The following is a 17,455-nucleotide window of genomic DNA, read 5'->3' as shown; positions in this document are numbered from 1 at the left end:
GGACAAGGACACAAAAGAGATTCGAGATTGTCCTGGTTGTATGAGCAAAAGTGGAAGATCTTACACACACACACACACACACACACACACACCCCCATTACAAAATTCTTCTCGCTGTGGTCAGCCCAGAGCAACCAGTGCCTTTCCCCTCTGTCCAGATGCTGCTGCTGTCTGAGTTATTTTGACATTGTAAGTGTGGGCTATGTTCCAAAAGCAAGGCCACTTACCCAAACATAGTTAAGGACAGGGTCATTGCCAAGCCACTTTTAGATGCAAGATTAACTGTTGCAAGAGCCAAGCCAGATAAGATCTGCAGCACAATAATACTAAAATCATATGTAATCAGAAATAGGGGTCACTGACTGAGTTACTCTAGCTCATGCTCAAATAAATTGGTTAGTCTCTAAGGTGCCACAAGTACTCCTTTTCTTTTTGCGAATACAGACTAACACGGCTGTTACTCTGAAATCTAGAAACTATAGATTCTGAATATGAGAAATGAGAAACTGAGAAGTTCTTTATCCTCATTAGTGAGGATGGGAATGAAATGTGATTTCAAATTACACACCTAAAATCTCGGCTGCTTCTCTGAAACCATTCAAATCATGGTTTTTAAACCATGAAAACATGTAAGTATAACCAGGAAAATATTATGCAACACTCCCTAAAATTTTACTTACTGCATCTGCAAGTTAGTGTATGCAAAGATTCCGGCAATCCTGCCACTGATTTGTTCGGATCGCTGAGTTGATTAATGTATTGGAACGCACAGTGTGCAGGTCTAATTTCCCATTTGTTTGTGTTATTTCCATCAATATGGAATCCTCCACGATGCTTTGCAATGTGTTTTAGACTGAGTTATTAATAATAATAACATATTATAACTCCTTTCATCACAAAGGATTTGAAAATCTTTACAAACTTCACAAACACAGGAATCACTAAACTTGCCCCTGAAATATAGTCCTTTCTGAGGAGGAAGGAATACAGGAGCTGTTTAAAAGCGCTCATTAGCATGATGCAGGTGTTTCAATCACAAAGTGAAGGGGGACTGTCTGTCCTCCTCTCAAACCTACTTTTTGAATGTAATATATGTAAAGTACCTTTTTTCTGAAGTACCTAGGCACTTATTTTAGCCATATGAAACTACAGAGGAAACTTTCAGGTTGGCAGAAAGTAATTGCCCAAGTGGGAATTTAGCAGGACACTGGGGTTATGGGTCATGGGATCTTGAATAACCACCAGTAATCAAGAATCATAGATGTACCTAATACATTAAATTGATTTTAATATTTGGATTTTCCCTGGAGTATTTACTGTAGCAGATGGAATGAGCCCAATTGAAAATTATTTCCCCTAGGAGTCATGGGGAAACTTTGCCTATTACTGTAGATTTTATAATGTATCATTCATCAGCGGACGCTACTAACAACATTCTGCTTACTGTATTTGCAATTTCATGGACCTCCTAACATTGTTCTTATATAATGGGAATGTACTATATGCAAGAATAAATAGCTCCATATAGGTCAAATTCCACCCCAGCCAAATACCTTTCCCCTGCCAATTTTAAATGAAAACACCATACTCTCTTGGAAGGTAAAAGACACCGCTTTGAGTTTTCTAAAACCAATCAACAACTTACAAAATCTAGATGTTTCACACACATTACACCATGCTAACATGTAGCAAAGAGCCAGGGCAGCAGTTCAATCTCCTAAGGATGTAGTTGGCTTTTGTTCAGCTGAAGTCATTGGACTGAACAGGGGGCTGTTTGAGAAATGTAATGGCTTGTGATAGGTAGGTCAAACTGGATAATCTGATGGTCCCTTCTGGCCTTAAACTGTGTTCCTAGGCTACAAAGCAATCGTGTGCAATAATAATCCACTCTCCTGTGACATGGCTAAAGAGGTAGTCAAGCTCTCTCCGTTCTGTACAGCACACCAGGACTACTACCCATCCCTTAACATACAGGCATCTGGCCTGTGCTAGGGGAGGCTTCACCCTTCGCTTCAGGTCAAGACTTGCCCTTATTGTTGGGAATCTACCCTAAAATACCCAAAACAAGGTCTAGTGCCCCAGTACACCTTGCTCTCGGTGGTGATCCGAATGCTGAAGTTCAACCTGATCACTAATTTTCTCCTTTTAGATGTCCCTCAAGGAATGGTTCCTGATGTTAGGTACAAGCACATTCTGCCTGGCAAACATTAAAAGCAACGGCTGCAGCTGAGAAAGCTTGACCTCCCCCACCACGTGGGTTGCAAAGCTCTGCTCCATTTCCCCACCCCTTTAACGCCTTTTCTAGTTTGTTGTCCAGTGCTTGCTTGCATAGGTGGTTCCAGCATTGCTCACCAACTTATTGGGAGGGTTGTTTCCAAATTAGAGAGACCACAGACAGTATAATCAGAAAGCAAGTCAGATTCCCTTCTTAGTTACTCTGGCACCAATTTGCAAACTTGGCCAAATAACCTTATTAAGACTGACTGCTCTTCTGTAAGCATCAGAAAATTTAAGTAACCTAGATGTGCAAGGCTCTCACTCCGCCTTAAGAATTGCTTAGCAATGAGCTTCCATCTGTTTGTGGTCGGTTAGTGAAAACCTGCTGATTTACACATTGATTTTAAAATCATGGCCAATATGGTGTTGAAGAAATTCTGCTTGAGATAAAGGGACAATCAACACTTTAGGATGTAACCGTAGTCTATTGTGCCACTTCGTTAACTCTGATCCAGCACGTCCTGTGGCTTTGTAACATGGATCTAAATTGCCAGAATAATGTAATTAGACACTGTGTTAAATAATCAGAACTCTGTAAAGGTGCCTAGAGGCCAGGGATCCATTCCTAGATAGGAAGATATTTCCAAACGGAAACATAGGGTGAATGTTTAATTATTGTAGTAGAACCTAAAGGCCCCAATCTGGGACCTGAAACTAACTTGGTTTTAGTATTTTTCATGAAGGAAGATTTTTATTAAATACATGCAGGGATTATTGACAAACCCCTTATCCATGGGAGGCGCTCTCCTTAAAAATCTGTACACTCACTCCATTGTCCTCCTCCAAGTCAGCTCTGCTCTGATGCCTATAAAACACTAGACAATGGCTGGGCTTTGGGCTGACAAGACTGTTTATTTCACTGAATATAATTTGTTTGTCATCCTGTCTTCCCTACCCTCACCCTGCTTGGTTTGTTTTCTCTCACTGTACACTAAGTCTACAAGCTCTTTCTTTGGGACAGGGTCTAGCTATTTATTATGTGTGTAGCTTTCAGCACACGTACTATTAAAAATTACTTACTAAAAGCAGCTAAATATGTTTTCTAGAGCATATTCAGCATGAAGTGACAGAAAACTTGAGAGACAATTAGCCTGACCTTAAATAAATCACGTGCAATGACTCCGAGGAAGGAACACCATATAGTTTTCTATTAATTTTAGTGCATACATTTAGTGCAACAGCATTTTAGTGCATACATACTTGGGGGCTCCCCACGGGAACAGAATCCTTTCCAATAATCAGCCAGCGGCTACAGAGACTGAACAGGGGACAGAGGGCATGAGACAAAAGGATGCTCAGCTTCCTTTACCGTAAAAGATTTGTCTCTCAAAGCCCAACCGCTGGTGCAGCCTTAAATTGTGCTCTGGCAATTTAAAGGGACACCATTAACCATCTCCCTCCCAACTAACTAGGTGGAGAGAAAGCTGGCTAGGTCATCAGGCTCAATGGGTAGTGATCAATGGCTCCATGTCTAGTTGGCAGTCAGTATCAAGCGGAGTGTCCCGAGGGTCAGTCCTGGGGCCGGTTTGTTCAATATCTTCATTAATGATCTGGAGGATGGCGTGGACTGCACCCTCAGCAAGTTTGTAGATGACACTAAACTGGGAGGTGTGGTAGATACACTGGAGGGTAGGGATAGGATACAGAGGGACCTAGACAAATTAGAGGATTGGGCCAAAAGAAATCTGATGAGGTTCAACAAGGACGAGGGCAGAGTCCTGCACTTAGGACGGAAGAATCCCATGCACTGCTACAGACTAGGGACCGAGTGGCTAGGCAGCAGTTCTGCAGAAAAAGACCTAGCGGTTTCAGTGGACGAGAAGCTGGATATGAGTCAACAGTGTGCCCTTGTTGCCAAGAAGGCTAATGGCATTTTGGGCTGTATAAGTAGGGGCATTGCCAGCAGATCGAGGGACGTGATCATTCCCCTCTATTCGACATTGGTGAGGCCTCATCTGGAGTACTGTGTCCAGTTTTAGGCCCCACACACCAAGAAGGATGTGGAAAAATTGGAAAGCGTCCAGCGGAGGGCAACAAAAATGATTAGGGGACTGGAACACTTGACTTACGAGGAGAGGCTAAGGGAACTGGGATTGTTTAGTCTGCGGAAGAGAAGAATGAGGGGGGATTTGATACCTGCTTTCAACTACTTGAGAGGTGGTTCCAAAGAGGATGGCTCTAGACTGTTCTCAGTGGTAGCAGATGACAGAACAAGGAGTAGTGGTCTCAAGTTGCAGTGGGGAGGTTTAGGTTGGATATTAGGAAAAACTTTTTCACTAGGAAGGTGCTGAAACACTGGAATGCATTACATAGGGAGATGGTAGAATCTCCTTCCTTTGAAGTTTTTAAGGTCAGGCTTGACAAAGGCCTGGCTGGGATGATTTAGTTGGGGATTGGTCCTGCTTTGAGCAGGGGGTTGGACTAGATGAGCTCCTGAGGTCCCTTCCTACCCTGATATTCTATGATTCTAATTTACCTGGGCCCGGGGTATTTTCCCCTCATAGTTTCAAAGCTAAGGGGGGTTGCCTTGTGAGCTTGCTTACCTCAGTCAACATAAAGCAGATATTTAAAACACAGGCTGTGACTTGTATATTCAACACACAAACAAATCTCTCTCACACCAGTGCAGCTCCATTAACTTTGATGGAATTACTTGTGGTTGTCACCCTGTGGGAGAGGAATCAGGCCCAGATTTCTGGAGACAAGCAAGCCATTGATTATGGGATGGGGGATATGTCCTTTATACCGATGATCACAGTTTTGTACATTAAAAGAAAAAAGCAAGGAGATTCGTCAAACAGTGCGGGATCCTCAGCTGGTATAAGTAGGCATCACGCCATTGAAGGCAATGGAAATGCACTGACTTACACCCACTGAAGATCTATCCCTCCAGCTGCTGGCAAATAGGGTCCTGAGACTCCTGACCTGAGCTGAACTGGTAGGGTGCTTCAACTGTACAGGACAGGAAGCAGGACACCCCCTGTATCACATAAGGCACAGCTCCTTCTGGGTTCCCTGTACCTAGGGATTTTGAGGGGCTGAGGCCAGAGCCAATATGTCTGGGATTCCCTGAAATACATTCCTGAGGAGTGGAATGGAGTGGGAGCAGCAGCCGTGGGGGCTATTCCAGCCTTGAGACAGCAGTAGCAGCCATGCAGCAGCTCTTCCCCATTCACTACCTACCCTACCTGCCTTCATAGTCTCTAAACCCAAGGTGATCACTCCACGTACCACTTGACACCTCTGACAGAATATGTATTCAGAAAGATCCCAATTCAATGACTTGTCTCTGTTTTCGCAAAAAGAAAAGGAGTACTTGTGGCACCTTAGAGACTAACCAATTTATCGTGTAGCTCACGAAAGCTCATGCTCAAATAAATTGGTTAGTCTCTAAGGTGCCACAAGTACTCCTTTTCTTTTTGCGAATACAGACTAACACGGCTGTTACTCTGAAACCTGTCTCTGTTTTGTGTCTGAATGAGCCCCACTGCACTGATCCACTGAGGACGGCAATAATATGCCAGGGCAAGTCTCCTCCTTATATCACCAAAGACAAAACCATTCCTGAATTTGAAAGGGAGTGATCTGGGGGCTGCGTGGTGTCCCTTCCTATTACTGTGACATGTCACATGACTTTTCAACACTTTTGGCTCCCTATATGTGCACTGATCTCTTTACAGAAGGAAGCAGATAAGTTGAGGGTCTCTTTTCCCCCTCTCTTTCCTTTGATTTTTAGTGCTGAAGAAATATATCCATTTAAAAAAAACTCCATTGCTAGAGTCTTTAGAGGCCAGACCTACAACATGGGGCAATTGCCAAGGTAGGTTAATGCCTAACAACCTCAACAGTGTCCCTTTCAGTAGCTGAGGATCTACACCGAAAAGGATTTTTTCCTCTCGTTCTTTCTGGTCTCCCCTCCTCATCTGTACTCCAGGGAAAATATTCAGCCCTTCTGGTAACAGAGAATTGCATAGTTATGTCGGCTACCCCGGTTCAGGACTGGGCCAATGAGGGAGCATTTGCTCTCGAGGAGGTTCTTCTTCCTCTGCAGTGGAAGGATCCTAATCGCTCTGCAGCAGGGAGATGCCTGCACTGGTGCCAGCACAGGACACAATGGAGGTATCTTGGGCCTCTCCTGTTCAGGGACTACACAGACGGTGCGGCCTTTGGTGCAGACTAGGGGAGTCCTCAGAGCTTCCCTACGTTGAGGCCCCTGCTTCACTGACCCTTGTGGAGCCTACTGGGGTTCAGAACTGCCAAGTTGTGAGACTGCCCCAGGCATATGTCTCGCACCCTCTGCTTTCATTGGCCCTCTTCTGCTCCTCCCCTGAGTGCCCCTTGCAGCTGGGAGTGCTGCAGAAGTAGAGCAGAGATAGCTGTGGGAGCATAGCACGTGGCCATTGGGCTTCCCGGTACCGGGCGTGTTTCTCAGGGGGACGTAGGCCTGCCCTATAACCCCTTTGAGGCAAGGGATCCTAGCACAGTGATGAAATGATGCCCTTCTGGCCTGATTATCCTCTCAGTGGTGTAAATGAGGAGTAACTTTATCGAAATCAGTTAACTGGAGTAAGTGAGGGAAGTCAGATCCAGTCTTCTTTGCTAGAATTGTACTGGCCATTCCACACAGCAGCACGTTCCCTGTGCTGCTAAAACCTATAACACTGATCAATTACGCAGCATAAAGCATCTGTACTTGATCTGTCTCCCACTGTTAAGAGCTGAGCCCTAGGAGCCAGTTGCAGTGCACAAATGCTGCATATTTTTGAGTGCCATCTACTGGTATATTATCATGATCTAACCATTTACATGTCTACGGCTCTTTCTGAAGGTTCTTCTCCTTAACCCCGTTCTTCTGTGACTCTCAAGAAGACAGTGGACTTAAAGGTAGCCTTGTGGCCAGCTGCGGATCCCTCTTGCATAGCAGATCCTCCAGTAGCATAGAATCAGCACTTTGACAGCCTCCTCCTTGCTTCTGCAGCCTGTATTCACAGGAATAATCCCACTGACTTCACTGGCACTGCTCACATGTGTAAGAGCTGCAGGATCAGGCCCCAGGTGGTAGTTAGCCATTTGAAATTTACATACAAGCAGGCTGATCTGTTGCCATCTGCAAACAGTATGCTCATAGGAGCCCGAAGTTGACATATAATATGGTCAGGGACACAGTGGGAGGGCTTGGCTGTAAAGATCCAGCTATAAGTTAAAGAAAGGCCTGATAAAGATCAAATACTCAACAGTTCGCTAACCCCCGCCCCCCCGCCACCACCCAGCAGGAAACAAGTAAACCTCAGACTTAGCACATATGTGGCACTTTTACATATTCAAAAAATAACTAACTAGATTTAAATGGACTAAGTAAAATATCATACACTAGAGATGGCAACACACACAGGCCTAGTCACAACAACACATGCAAATACATGGGAATGGAATGGATAATTGTCAGCAGCCAGATCAGAAGGATGTTAAGCACCATAGATGCATTGCTGGAAGTGCCGTCTTTCAGATGAGATGTAAGCTCTAAGAACAAAATTCCACCTCCTACTGGTGCAGAGATGTGGGACCAAGGGGAGGCATCTGACCCTTTCACTTCCCCTGTCAGAGAGTAGTTGAGGGTTGCACCCCCGTTGCCTTAGCATCATGGGCTTTGCAGCTGCCAAGGAATAGCCAAGCTACAGAAATGTCCTGGCCATGGCTCTGTCCAGCCTGGAACTCTTCCTGCACTAGGGTTGCCGACATTGGTGAGATATTTCAGGGGGAGAGGTGTTGTGCAGCTGTTTTGCAGCCACTTTGACAGCATGGTGGGTGTAGAGTCGCCATGGGACACTGATAAATCAGACACTAGATCATAGTATCTTGCAGACATTAAAGTTCTCGTGGCTCGATCCATTGTCCTGGCCAAAACTCCAACTTGAGTGAATTCATTCTACTTACCAAAATTCCCGCTGCAGTTTCAGCTGGATGAGGTACACCAGTTCTGAAGGACTGGGTGCTGCTGCTGTGTTTTGCTTCAGCAGCCACTGCATTTGAATGGTGGACAATGTGCTCACTAGGCATATTAGTCTATAAAATCCTTTGGGACCAAAGGGATTAAATTAATGCACAATATTAAAATACAAATACTAGGAAAATGTAACAGGGGAAGTTTGCACCAACCTGCGATAATACTTTAAATGAACTGAGCTCAAAAAACCATGTAGCCGGCACTATTTCCCACTCTTCACAAAGCCTTGCTGAAATCTGCAGCTGGAGAAACCTGAACTCATATAAGGCAATGCTGGTAGGAATAAGGAAGGATTTTGAAAAAAATTGCCTCCTCTATAGCATCCCCACTATCAAGGGCTTCTGCCTTCACATTATTCATTCAGTATGCAGCCATGGTATCCTGTAGCTCATAAAAGCTTATGCTCAAATAAATTGGTTAGTCTCTAAGGTGCCACAAGTACTCCTTTTCTTTTTGTGAATACAGACTAACATGGCTGCTACTCTGAAAGGTATCCTTTTAGGCTCCTGAGGACTGATTAATGCCCAAACGGTCAAGGGGGCATAGAACATGCACTTTTGCCTGCCAGGGACCTGAAGATTGTACCCCATCTTATCGGACACAGATCAGGCCATGATGAGCCACACTTGAGAAAGATCTTGGAGTCATCGTGGATAGTTCTCTGGCAACATCTGCTCAGTGTGCAACGGCAGTCAGAAAAGTGAACGATGTGAGGAACAATTAGGAAAGGGATAGATAATGCCACTATATAAATCCGTGGTATGCACACGCCTTAAATACTGTATGCAGTTCTTGTTGCCCCATCTCAGAAAAGATATATTAGAATTGGAAAAAGTAGTGAGAAGGCCAACAAAAAATGATTAAGGGTATGGAACAGCTTCTATAGGAGGAGAGGTTAAAAAGACTGGGACTATTCAGCTTAGAAAAGAGATGATTGGGGGGGGATATGATAGAGGTCTATAAAATCCTGAATGGTGTGGAGAAAGAGAACAGAGAGGTGTTATTTATCCCTTCACATAACACAAGAACCAGGAGTCACCAATGAAATTAATAGGCAGCAGGTTTAAAACGAACAAAAGGAAGTTCTTCTTCAAACAATGCATCGTCAACCTCTGGAACTCATTCACAGGGGATGTTGTGAAGGCCAAAACTATAACTGGGTTCAAAAAAGAATTTGACAAGTTCTTGGAGGGTAGGTCTATCAATGGCTATTAGCCAGGATGGTCAGGGATGCAACTTCATGCTCTGGGTTTCCCTAAACCTCTGATTACCAGAAGCTGAGACTGGACAACAAGGGATGGATCACTCGATAAATTGCCCTGTTCTGTTCATTCCTTCAGAAGCATCTGGCACCAGCCTCTGTCTGAAGACAGGATACTGGGCTTGATGGACCTTTGGTCTGACCCAGTCTGACTGTTCTTACGTTCACATTCCTGACCTTCAGGCTTGATCATTGCACCTCATTACACATCAGAATGAATCCAAAGAGCCCGAAAAAGCTCCCAGTGGTACAAAGCACAATAGGTCATTGGCTGAGCAGCATGGGATGCATAAACACATAACTTTGGTGCTCTGCTCCTTGCACTTGTTCCCCAAAGCATGCAGAGTCCAGTTCAAGATCTGTCTCTTGATATTCAGAGCTCACTGTTAGATTGGCCCTAGCTACCTGAGAAATCACCTCTGCCACTGCAGCCAGGACCTCCCATGAAGGAGCTGTATTCCACCCAAACAATGAAACTGTTGACCAATCAGGGGAAAGCTCAAGAGCACAGGAAGAACTTTCACAGGAACTGGACCTAGACTCTGGAACTCTCTCCTACAAGAGATTAGAATGCACCACATCAAAACTAAATGCAAAACTCATCGCTTTGACTTGGCTTCCTTTCAATTTGTTCTTCAGATACATACGAAAACCGACACACAAACTAATCGGGCTTTTTCTCCTACAGGCTGGGAAAGAAGAAATGGAGAGATTGCTAATTTTATTTCTATTTTACTTAAGAGATACGACAGCACAGTATCAGGGGCTCACAGAAGTCAGTACCTTGAGTTAGAGGCGGGAGAAAAATTACAGGCTTCCTGAAAGATGTTGGCTCACAAAGTAAAAGAAAAAGCTGCAGCTTTAAATAGCTGCTGCTAAATTCTTAGTCATTTTCAAAACTCTGCGTCTCTGTAATGACTGTGAAGTGTGGAATAGTCAAGGATCCTCTCGCTGACGGAAGCGACGCATCCTTTTGCCGAGGGTATGCTGCCACTTTAAGTTATCATGTGATTATCACCAGTGCTAAGAATATTTGAAATGGAAAAAATCCATGCAGGTTAAAGGCATCTCTTCTAGCAGTCAGCTGCCTTCCATGCCTCAGTCTCTCTGCCTTTGTTTGTAAGGGCCTGGTTTCAAGCAGAGCCAGGGGGCTTTCGATACATGTTTCAGACACAGAACAGTCTAAATATACATGGTTCCTCTTGCTGTGATGCTAATTACGCTTTTTGCTCTGTGCCATTCTTTTGTAGCTGCGCCTTTTTTGCTTTTTTCTTTTTTTGTGGACAGCTGTTTCTGGGTCAGCATAGCAGTATGTTTCTAAAAGGTAAAGAGAGAACTGCCTTTCCTTGTCTTCGTTCCCTGAGAAGTATGGCAAATGTTTTGGCCTATGTCTACTATGTCTGTTAATCCTGTGGCATTAACTCATTTTTTTCCTTTGGATCCTGCAGAATTTGCCCTTTCAATCTTTGAAAAGATGCAAGCACAGGAAATCTTGAGGAGCCTGCGGCTGCCTGAGTTTGACAGCTTCAGCCAGTTTTTCCACAGCTTGCCAGCTACCACCTTAGTTGGCATTGGTGCCTTTGCAGCTATGATCACATACTGGTTTGCTAGCCGGCCAAAGGCTTTGAAGCCCCCATGTGACCTCTTGATGCAGACAGAAGAAGTTGCGGTAAGGCTAGCATTATTTATACTCTTCAACGAATAAAAAAGTAACCCTTATGAATGCAGAGGCTGGGCTGGCTAGATTCCATGGGCTGAGTCTCCACGGCCGGGTCCCTTGTACAGTAATTCACACCCATGCAGAGTGGTTGTAGAGTGCTACTAAATCAGAAGCGTCCTGTTTTACGCCCACTTTGCGTGGGTGTACAAGGCTGCAAGGCTGTTGAGAATCAGGCCCCAGCTATTTGTTGTGGGTGCTATACTGTTCCATCCTGGACAATAGTTCAGTCTATTACACCACAGATTAATTTGACCCACTTTGTTCCTTCCTTTTAAACTCCTGGAAAACTAACATCCAAGCCATGAATTTAATCCCTACTTAATTCCTCCAGTTTTAGCCTGGCTTGACCATGAAGCACTGAAAAATTACATACAAGCCACTAAAAACCAAGATTTACTGTTCCCAAAGATGGTAATTATAATCTCGCATACCACCATGTGCAATGCTAACTCTGTAATGGTGGCTGCTGTATGTTCAGTGATACCGCAAAAAATTATGCTTTAATTCAAACCTGAGGCTATTTATTCATCGTGATGCTTTTAAGGAGCCTTGAGGTCTAAAGAAACTGCCCCCTGTTAAAGCGCAAAACCATCCAAGAAAAACATCTCAAGTTGAACTCGTATTCAAAATTGAGACATATAGTATGAATCTAAAGGTTAATGACAGGTTTGTCCTTCCAGCAGGTTCCCCGTTAAGAGAACTTCACTGTCCTTACTTATTTAAAAAAAATGGGCAAAAGTTTACATTTCCCATGGAAGCATTTTCTTCTGATTAGAACAAGGACTCTGGGGTTCTCTCCCCAGCCATGTTTCTGTCTAACTGTATGACCTTGGGCTCTCTGCTTCAGTTTAAACCCTTGTACCATGTAGTGAATAAAACCTGCCTAACTTACAGAGGTGTTGTGCGAATAATTAGCATTTGAAAAGTACTTTGGAAAAAGAAGGTTATAGTTGTTATGAAATTGACATGGCAACCTAATAATATTCCCATGAGATTCCCTATCTAAACTATCTGCTACCCTGTATTTTTATTTTATATGTACTCACTGATTTGAAAGAGAGAGAAACTGGATGTTGTAAGGATTAATCCAGGGTTATCCACACTAGTAATTGCCAGATGAGAGGCACGATCTCATTGAAGACACTGTGTGTTGAGCTGATTTGCCTCACCTGAGTCCTTGAGGGCTTTAATAGGAATCTGAATCATGTGGAAGCTTAATCACTGATGCAGCACCATAGAATCATAGAATATCAGGGTTGGAAGGGACCTCAGGAGGTCATCTAGTCCAACCCCCTGCTCAAAGCAGGACCAATCCCCAATTAAATCATCCCAGCCAGGGCTTTGTCAAGCCTGACCTTAAAAACTTCTAAGGAAGGAGATTCTACCACCTCCCTAGGTAATGCATTCCAGTGTTTCAGCACCCTCCTAGTGAAAAAGTTTTTCCTAATATCCAACCTAAACCTCCCCCACTGCAACTTGAGACCATTACTCCTTGTCCTGTCCTCTTCTACCACTGAGAATAGTCTAGAACCATCCTCTCTGGAACCACCTCTCAAGTAGTTGAAAGCAGCTATCAAATCCCCCCTCATTCTTCTCTTCTGCAGACTAAACAATCCCAGTTCCCTCAGCCTCTCCTCATAACTCATGTGTTCCAGACCCCTAATCATTTTTGTTGCCCTTCGCTGGACTCTTTCCAATTTATCCACATCCTTCTTGTAGTGTGGGGCCCAAAACTGGACACAGTACTCCAGATGAGGCCTCACCAATGTCGAATAGAGGGGGACGATCATGTCCCTCGATCTGCTGGCAATGCCCCTACTTATACATCCCAAAATGCCATTGGCCTTCTTGGCAACAAAGGCACACTGCTGACTCATATCCAGCTTCTCGTCCACTGTCACCCCTAGGTCCTTTTCCGCAGAACTGCTGTCTAGCCATTCGGTCCCTAGTCTGTGCATTGGGTTCTTCCGTCCTAAGTGCATGACCCTGCACTTATCCTTATTGAACCTCATCAGATTTCTTTTGGCCCAATCCTCCAATTTGTCTAGGTCCCTCTGTATCCTGTCCCTGCCCTCCAGCGTATCTACCACTCCTCCCAGTTTAGTATCATCCGCAAATTTGCTGAGAGTGCAATCCACACCATCCTCCAGATCATTTATGAAGATATTGAACAAAACCGGCCCCAGGACCGACCCCTGGGGCACTCCACTTGACACCGGCTGCCAACTAGTCATGGAGCCATTGATCACTACCCGTTGAGCCCGACAATCTAGCCAACTTTCTACCCACCTTATAGTGCATTCATCCAGCCCATACTTCTTTAACTTGCTGACAAGAATACTGTGGGAGACCGTGTCAAAAGCTTTGCTAAAGTCAAGAAACAATACATCCATTGCTTTCCCTTCATCCACAGAACCAGTAATCTCATCATAGAAGGCAATTAGATTAGTCAGGCATGACCTTCCCTTGGTGAATCCATGCTGACTGTTCCTGATCACTTTCCTCTCATGTAAGTGCTTCAGGATTGATTCTTTGAGGACCTGCTCCATGATTTTTCTGGGGACTGAGGTGAGGCTGACTGGCCTGTAGTTCCCAGGATCCTCCTTCTTCCCTTTTTTAAAGATTGGCACTACATTAGCCTTTTTCCAGTCATCCGGGACTTCCTCCGTTCGCCACGAGTTTTCAAAGATAATGGCCAATGGCTCTGCAATCACAGCCGCTAATTCCTTTAGCACTGTCGGATGCAACTCGTCCGGCCCCATGGACTTGTGCACGTCCAGCTTTTCTAAATAGTCCCTAACCACCTCTTTCTCCACAGAGGGCTGGCCATCTATTCCCCATGTTGTGATGCCCAGCGCAGCAGTCTGGGAGCCGACCTTGTTTGTGAAGACAGAGGCAAAAAAAGCATTGAGTACATTAGCTTTTTCCACATCCTCTGTCACTAGGTTGCCTCCCTCATTCATTAAGGGGCGCACACTTTCCTTGGCTTTCTTCTTGTTGCCAACATACCTGAAGAAACCCTTCTTGTTACTCTTAACATCTCTCGCTAGCTGCAGCTCCAGGTGCGATTTGGCCCTCCTGATTTCATTCCTACATGCCCGAGCAATATTTTTATACTCTTCCCTGGTCATATGTCCAACCTTCCACTTCTTGTAAGCTTCTTTTTTATGTTTAAGATCCGCTAGGATTTCACCGTTAAGCCAAGCTGGTTGCCTGCCATATTTACTATTCTTTCGACACATCGGGATGGTTTGTCCCTGTAACCACAACAGGGATTCCTTGAAATACAGCCAGCTCTCCTGGACTCCTTTCCCCTTCATGTTAGTCCCCCAGGGGATCCTACCCATCCATTCCCTGAGGGAGTCGAAGTCTGCTTTCCTGAAGTCCAGGGTCCGTATCCTGCTGCTTACCTTTCTTCCTGTGTCAGGATCCTGAACTCAACCAACTCATGGTCACTGCCTCCCAGATTCCCATCCACTTTTGCTTCCCCTACTAATAACCATCTTTTCTCTCTCAAAGGCTATCGTTAGGCAACGGCACAAGACAATTAGAAAGACCAAAAGGCAATGGGGAAGGACAAAAAAAAAAATCCAGAGTCCAGAACTTTTGCTGAACATACTCCGAAGTGAATTATTTAATGGGAAACCCACCTTATCTTCCCAAGAGCTTGGCCTGTCTGTGGACCTGAGACGGTATTTATTTGTCAATCAGGAAGGCCAGTAAACTTCCCGAGAGTAACAGAAGCATGAGCCATACTAAGGCCTAGGTCCTGATCTCATTGTAGCCAATGGCAAAACTTCCACTGATTCCAGTGCAGCCCAAACCCACAAGCTGCCCTGTATCTTTGTCAGTGCCTCTCCGAAAGAGGGAATGAAGTAGCTCCACATAGTAGCAAATTCACTATTCCCACATTGTTCTCTAACCACCTCTCCTTGCATGTACGGCTATGCAGGCAACTCCCAGGCCAGGAAACTAGAGTCCACAGTACACTGGTGGATGAACACTATCTGCCTGGGCTCCCCAAAACTTGCTCCTGACCCTGCTGCATCTACTGACCTCGGTGCCCACCAAGTCTGGGGTCCGCATTTGCCCCTTGGTGCAATTTAATGTTCCCTTTTTAAAAGGGTGCAATATTGCACTTATAGAGGAGAGATCACTTCTATGTTTGAATGGCAAATTTCAGCGCCACTATGTTTCTTCACCTTTCCCACTGCAGAGCAGAGCTACTGTGATGAACCTGCATTAACCTCCACTTTTTACAGTATTATCAGTATCCCTCCGGCTCTCCAGCTCTGAATTCCTGGCTACAAGCAGGTGTCCTTTTTTTTTTTTTTTTTTTCATTAGTTGTAAAATGAGCTTCCAGAAATATTTTTCTCTATGCCATCTACAGATTTATAGCAATCCTTCTTCAGAAGTCTTTGGGAAACATAAACTACCTCCAAGAGAATCGTGCAGTGTCATGCATTTTGTGGGAGCTGTCCCAACGTTGTTCTGAAAGCAGTTTTCACACAGGAGGTCAGACTAGATGCTCTGGTGGTCCCTTCTGGCTTTAGAATTCATGTAACGTAGTCATTATCTAACATTCATTGCACAAATTCTTCTGGGACTTTAAACTCCTCTGAGTGGTGTCATAGGAAGGTAATGATTCTACTAGGGCTATTAATTTTTACTACACTAGTTAAAACCACCAAGCAAACAAAAGCAGAGGTGGCCAGTGATAGCATGGTGAGGTACCTTTTCTTGCATGAGGGTGGAATTTGAATGGGACTATTTCTTTGAACTTTTGGGATCAAATTCAGTTTAGGGGTAACAAGTGCACCTCCATTTGGAGTCAGTAGGAGCTATGTGCTCTTATGCCAGGACTGAATTTGACAGATAGGTCCAAACTATGACCCTGGTCCTGCAACCACCTACACATGTATTTAATGTTACTATCATGAGTAGTCCCACTGACTTCAGTGGCATTGCTCATGGTAGTAAAGCTAAGCACATCTGTAAGTGTTTGTAGGATCAAAGCCTTTATGTTCATTTATTTGAATTGGTCAAAACTTTTTTTTTTTTTAATGAAAAACAGCTTTTGCCCAAAAGAAACGTTTTCATGGAAAAAAATTAGTAAAAATGGAGGGGGGAAGGGGACTTTGTTTTTGTATAAAGAAAAGTTGGGTTTTTCTAACTGAACATTTTTACTGTAAACTAAAAAATATTTGACTTTTGGTTGTTAATTGAAAAAGCTGAAATTTTATGAGGGAAATTTCCCAAAAACAAACAAAATTATTAAAATTTCCTGCAAAAAACAATTAGGCTGTTTTAATCAGCACTAAAATCAGTTACTTAGTTCTATTACGTTTTTTTTTTTTTCAAAGATACCTAGTCCAGAAAGACTGGATTATTTTCTGTCACACAGCTATCATCAATGCTGTTTTGAAGTCCAAGATCAAGTACTAGAATAAAAAGATGTTTTGTCTTCTGCAAGCTTCATTGATGCTAGAATAGTTATTAGTGTAGAATAGGTAACTAGAACCTCTCAAAACTTTGGTCTGGCTTTATTGATTTTGTCAGAGTTACTATTTTGTACTTTGTGCGTTCACTGGCTATAGCAATGCTCCTTGTGGGAGTTGGTCTTGAATTCAACGCTATCCAATGGTTGGAAGCTGAACTTAAAATAATTCAGACTGGAAATATAGCACAAAATTTTACCAGTGAGAGTAATTAACCACTAAACCAATGTACTCAGGAGTGTGGTGGATTCTTCATCACTTGGAGACTTTTGGAAAGAGATCTGTCTTATCTTAATGATAGCCTATAGCTCACACATGAGCTATGGACGTGATGCAGATATCATTGGGTGAGGTTCTTTGGTCTGTGCTATGTAGGAGTCAGTCTAGATCATCATAATGGTCCCTTCTGATCTTCAAGTATATGAATCTATGAATTATTCAAAAAGTAAACATCTTACAGTATTGCCCTGTAAACAAATGTATGTCCCAGCAGTCTGACTAGTAGTCTGAATTTTTACTGCTGATGTTTAGAGCACTGTGTCAAACCAGAGATCTGTGAGTTGCTCCTGTGGATTGGTTATATCTATACATTAGTGCAGAACTGGTGCAATGTTTCCAAAAATACAGACTAGCTGGTTTTAAAGATATGACTGTACCTACAGCCAGATGGTGCAAGTTAAGACTAATGTACTTG

The 17,455-nt window shown here is 43.8% G+C and overlaps 1 protein-coding gene across 1 annotated transcript in view; it reads left to right on the top strand.

The window, feature by feature from the left end:
• Window positions 1–10,995: 10,995 nt before the first annotated feature.
• Window positions 10,996–17,455, top strand: part of ACSL6 (acyl-CoA synthetase long chain family member 6) — a 54,943-nt gene continuing 48,483 nt past the window's right edge. Inside the window, exon 1 of the mRNA XM_077824824.1 lies at window positions 10,996–11,211. Within this exon, the coding sequence (XP_077680950.1) occupies window positions 11,017–11,211 (195 nt within the window). The 5' untranslated portion in view covers window positions 10,996–11,016. The remainder of the gene's footprint in view (window positions 11,212–17,455) is intronic.

The sequence above is a fragment of the Eretmochelys imbricata genome, chromosome 8 (genome assembly GCF_965152235.1).
Source record: "Eretmochelys imbricata isolate rEreImb1 chromosome 8, rEreImb1.hap1, whole genome shotgun sequence".
Taxonomy (NCBI): domain Eukaryota; kingdom Metazoa; phylum Chordata; order Testudines; family Cheloniidae; genus Eretmochelys; species Eretmochelys imbricata.
Note: the sequence above shows the minus strand (reverse complement) of the source record. Positions and strands in the feature narration are given on the sequence as shown.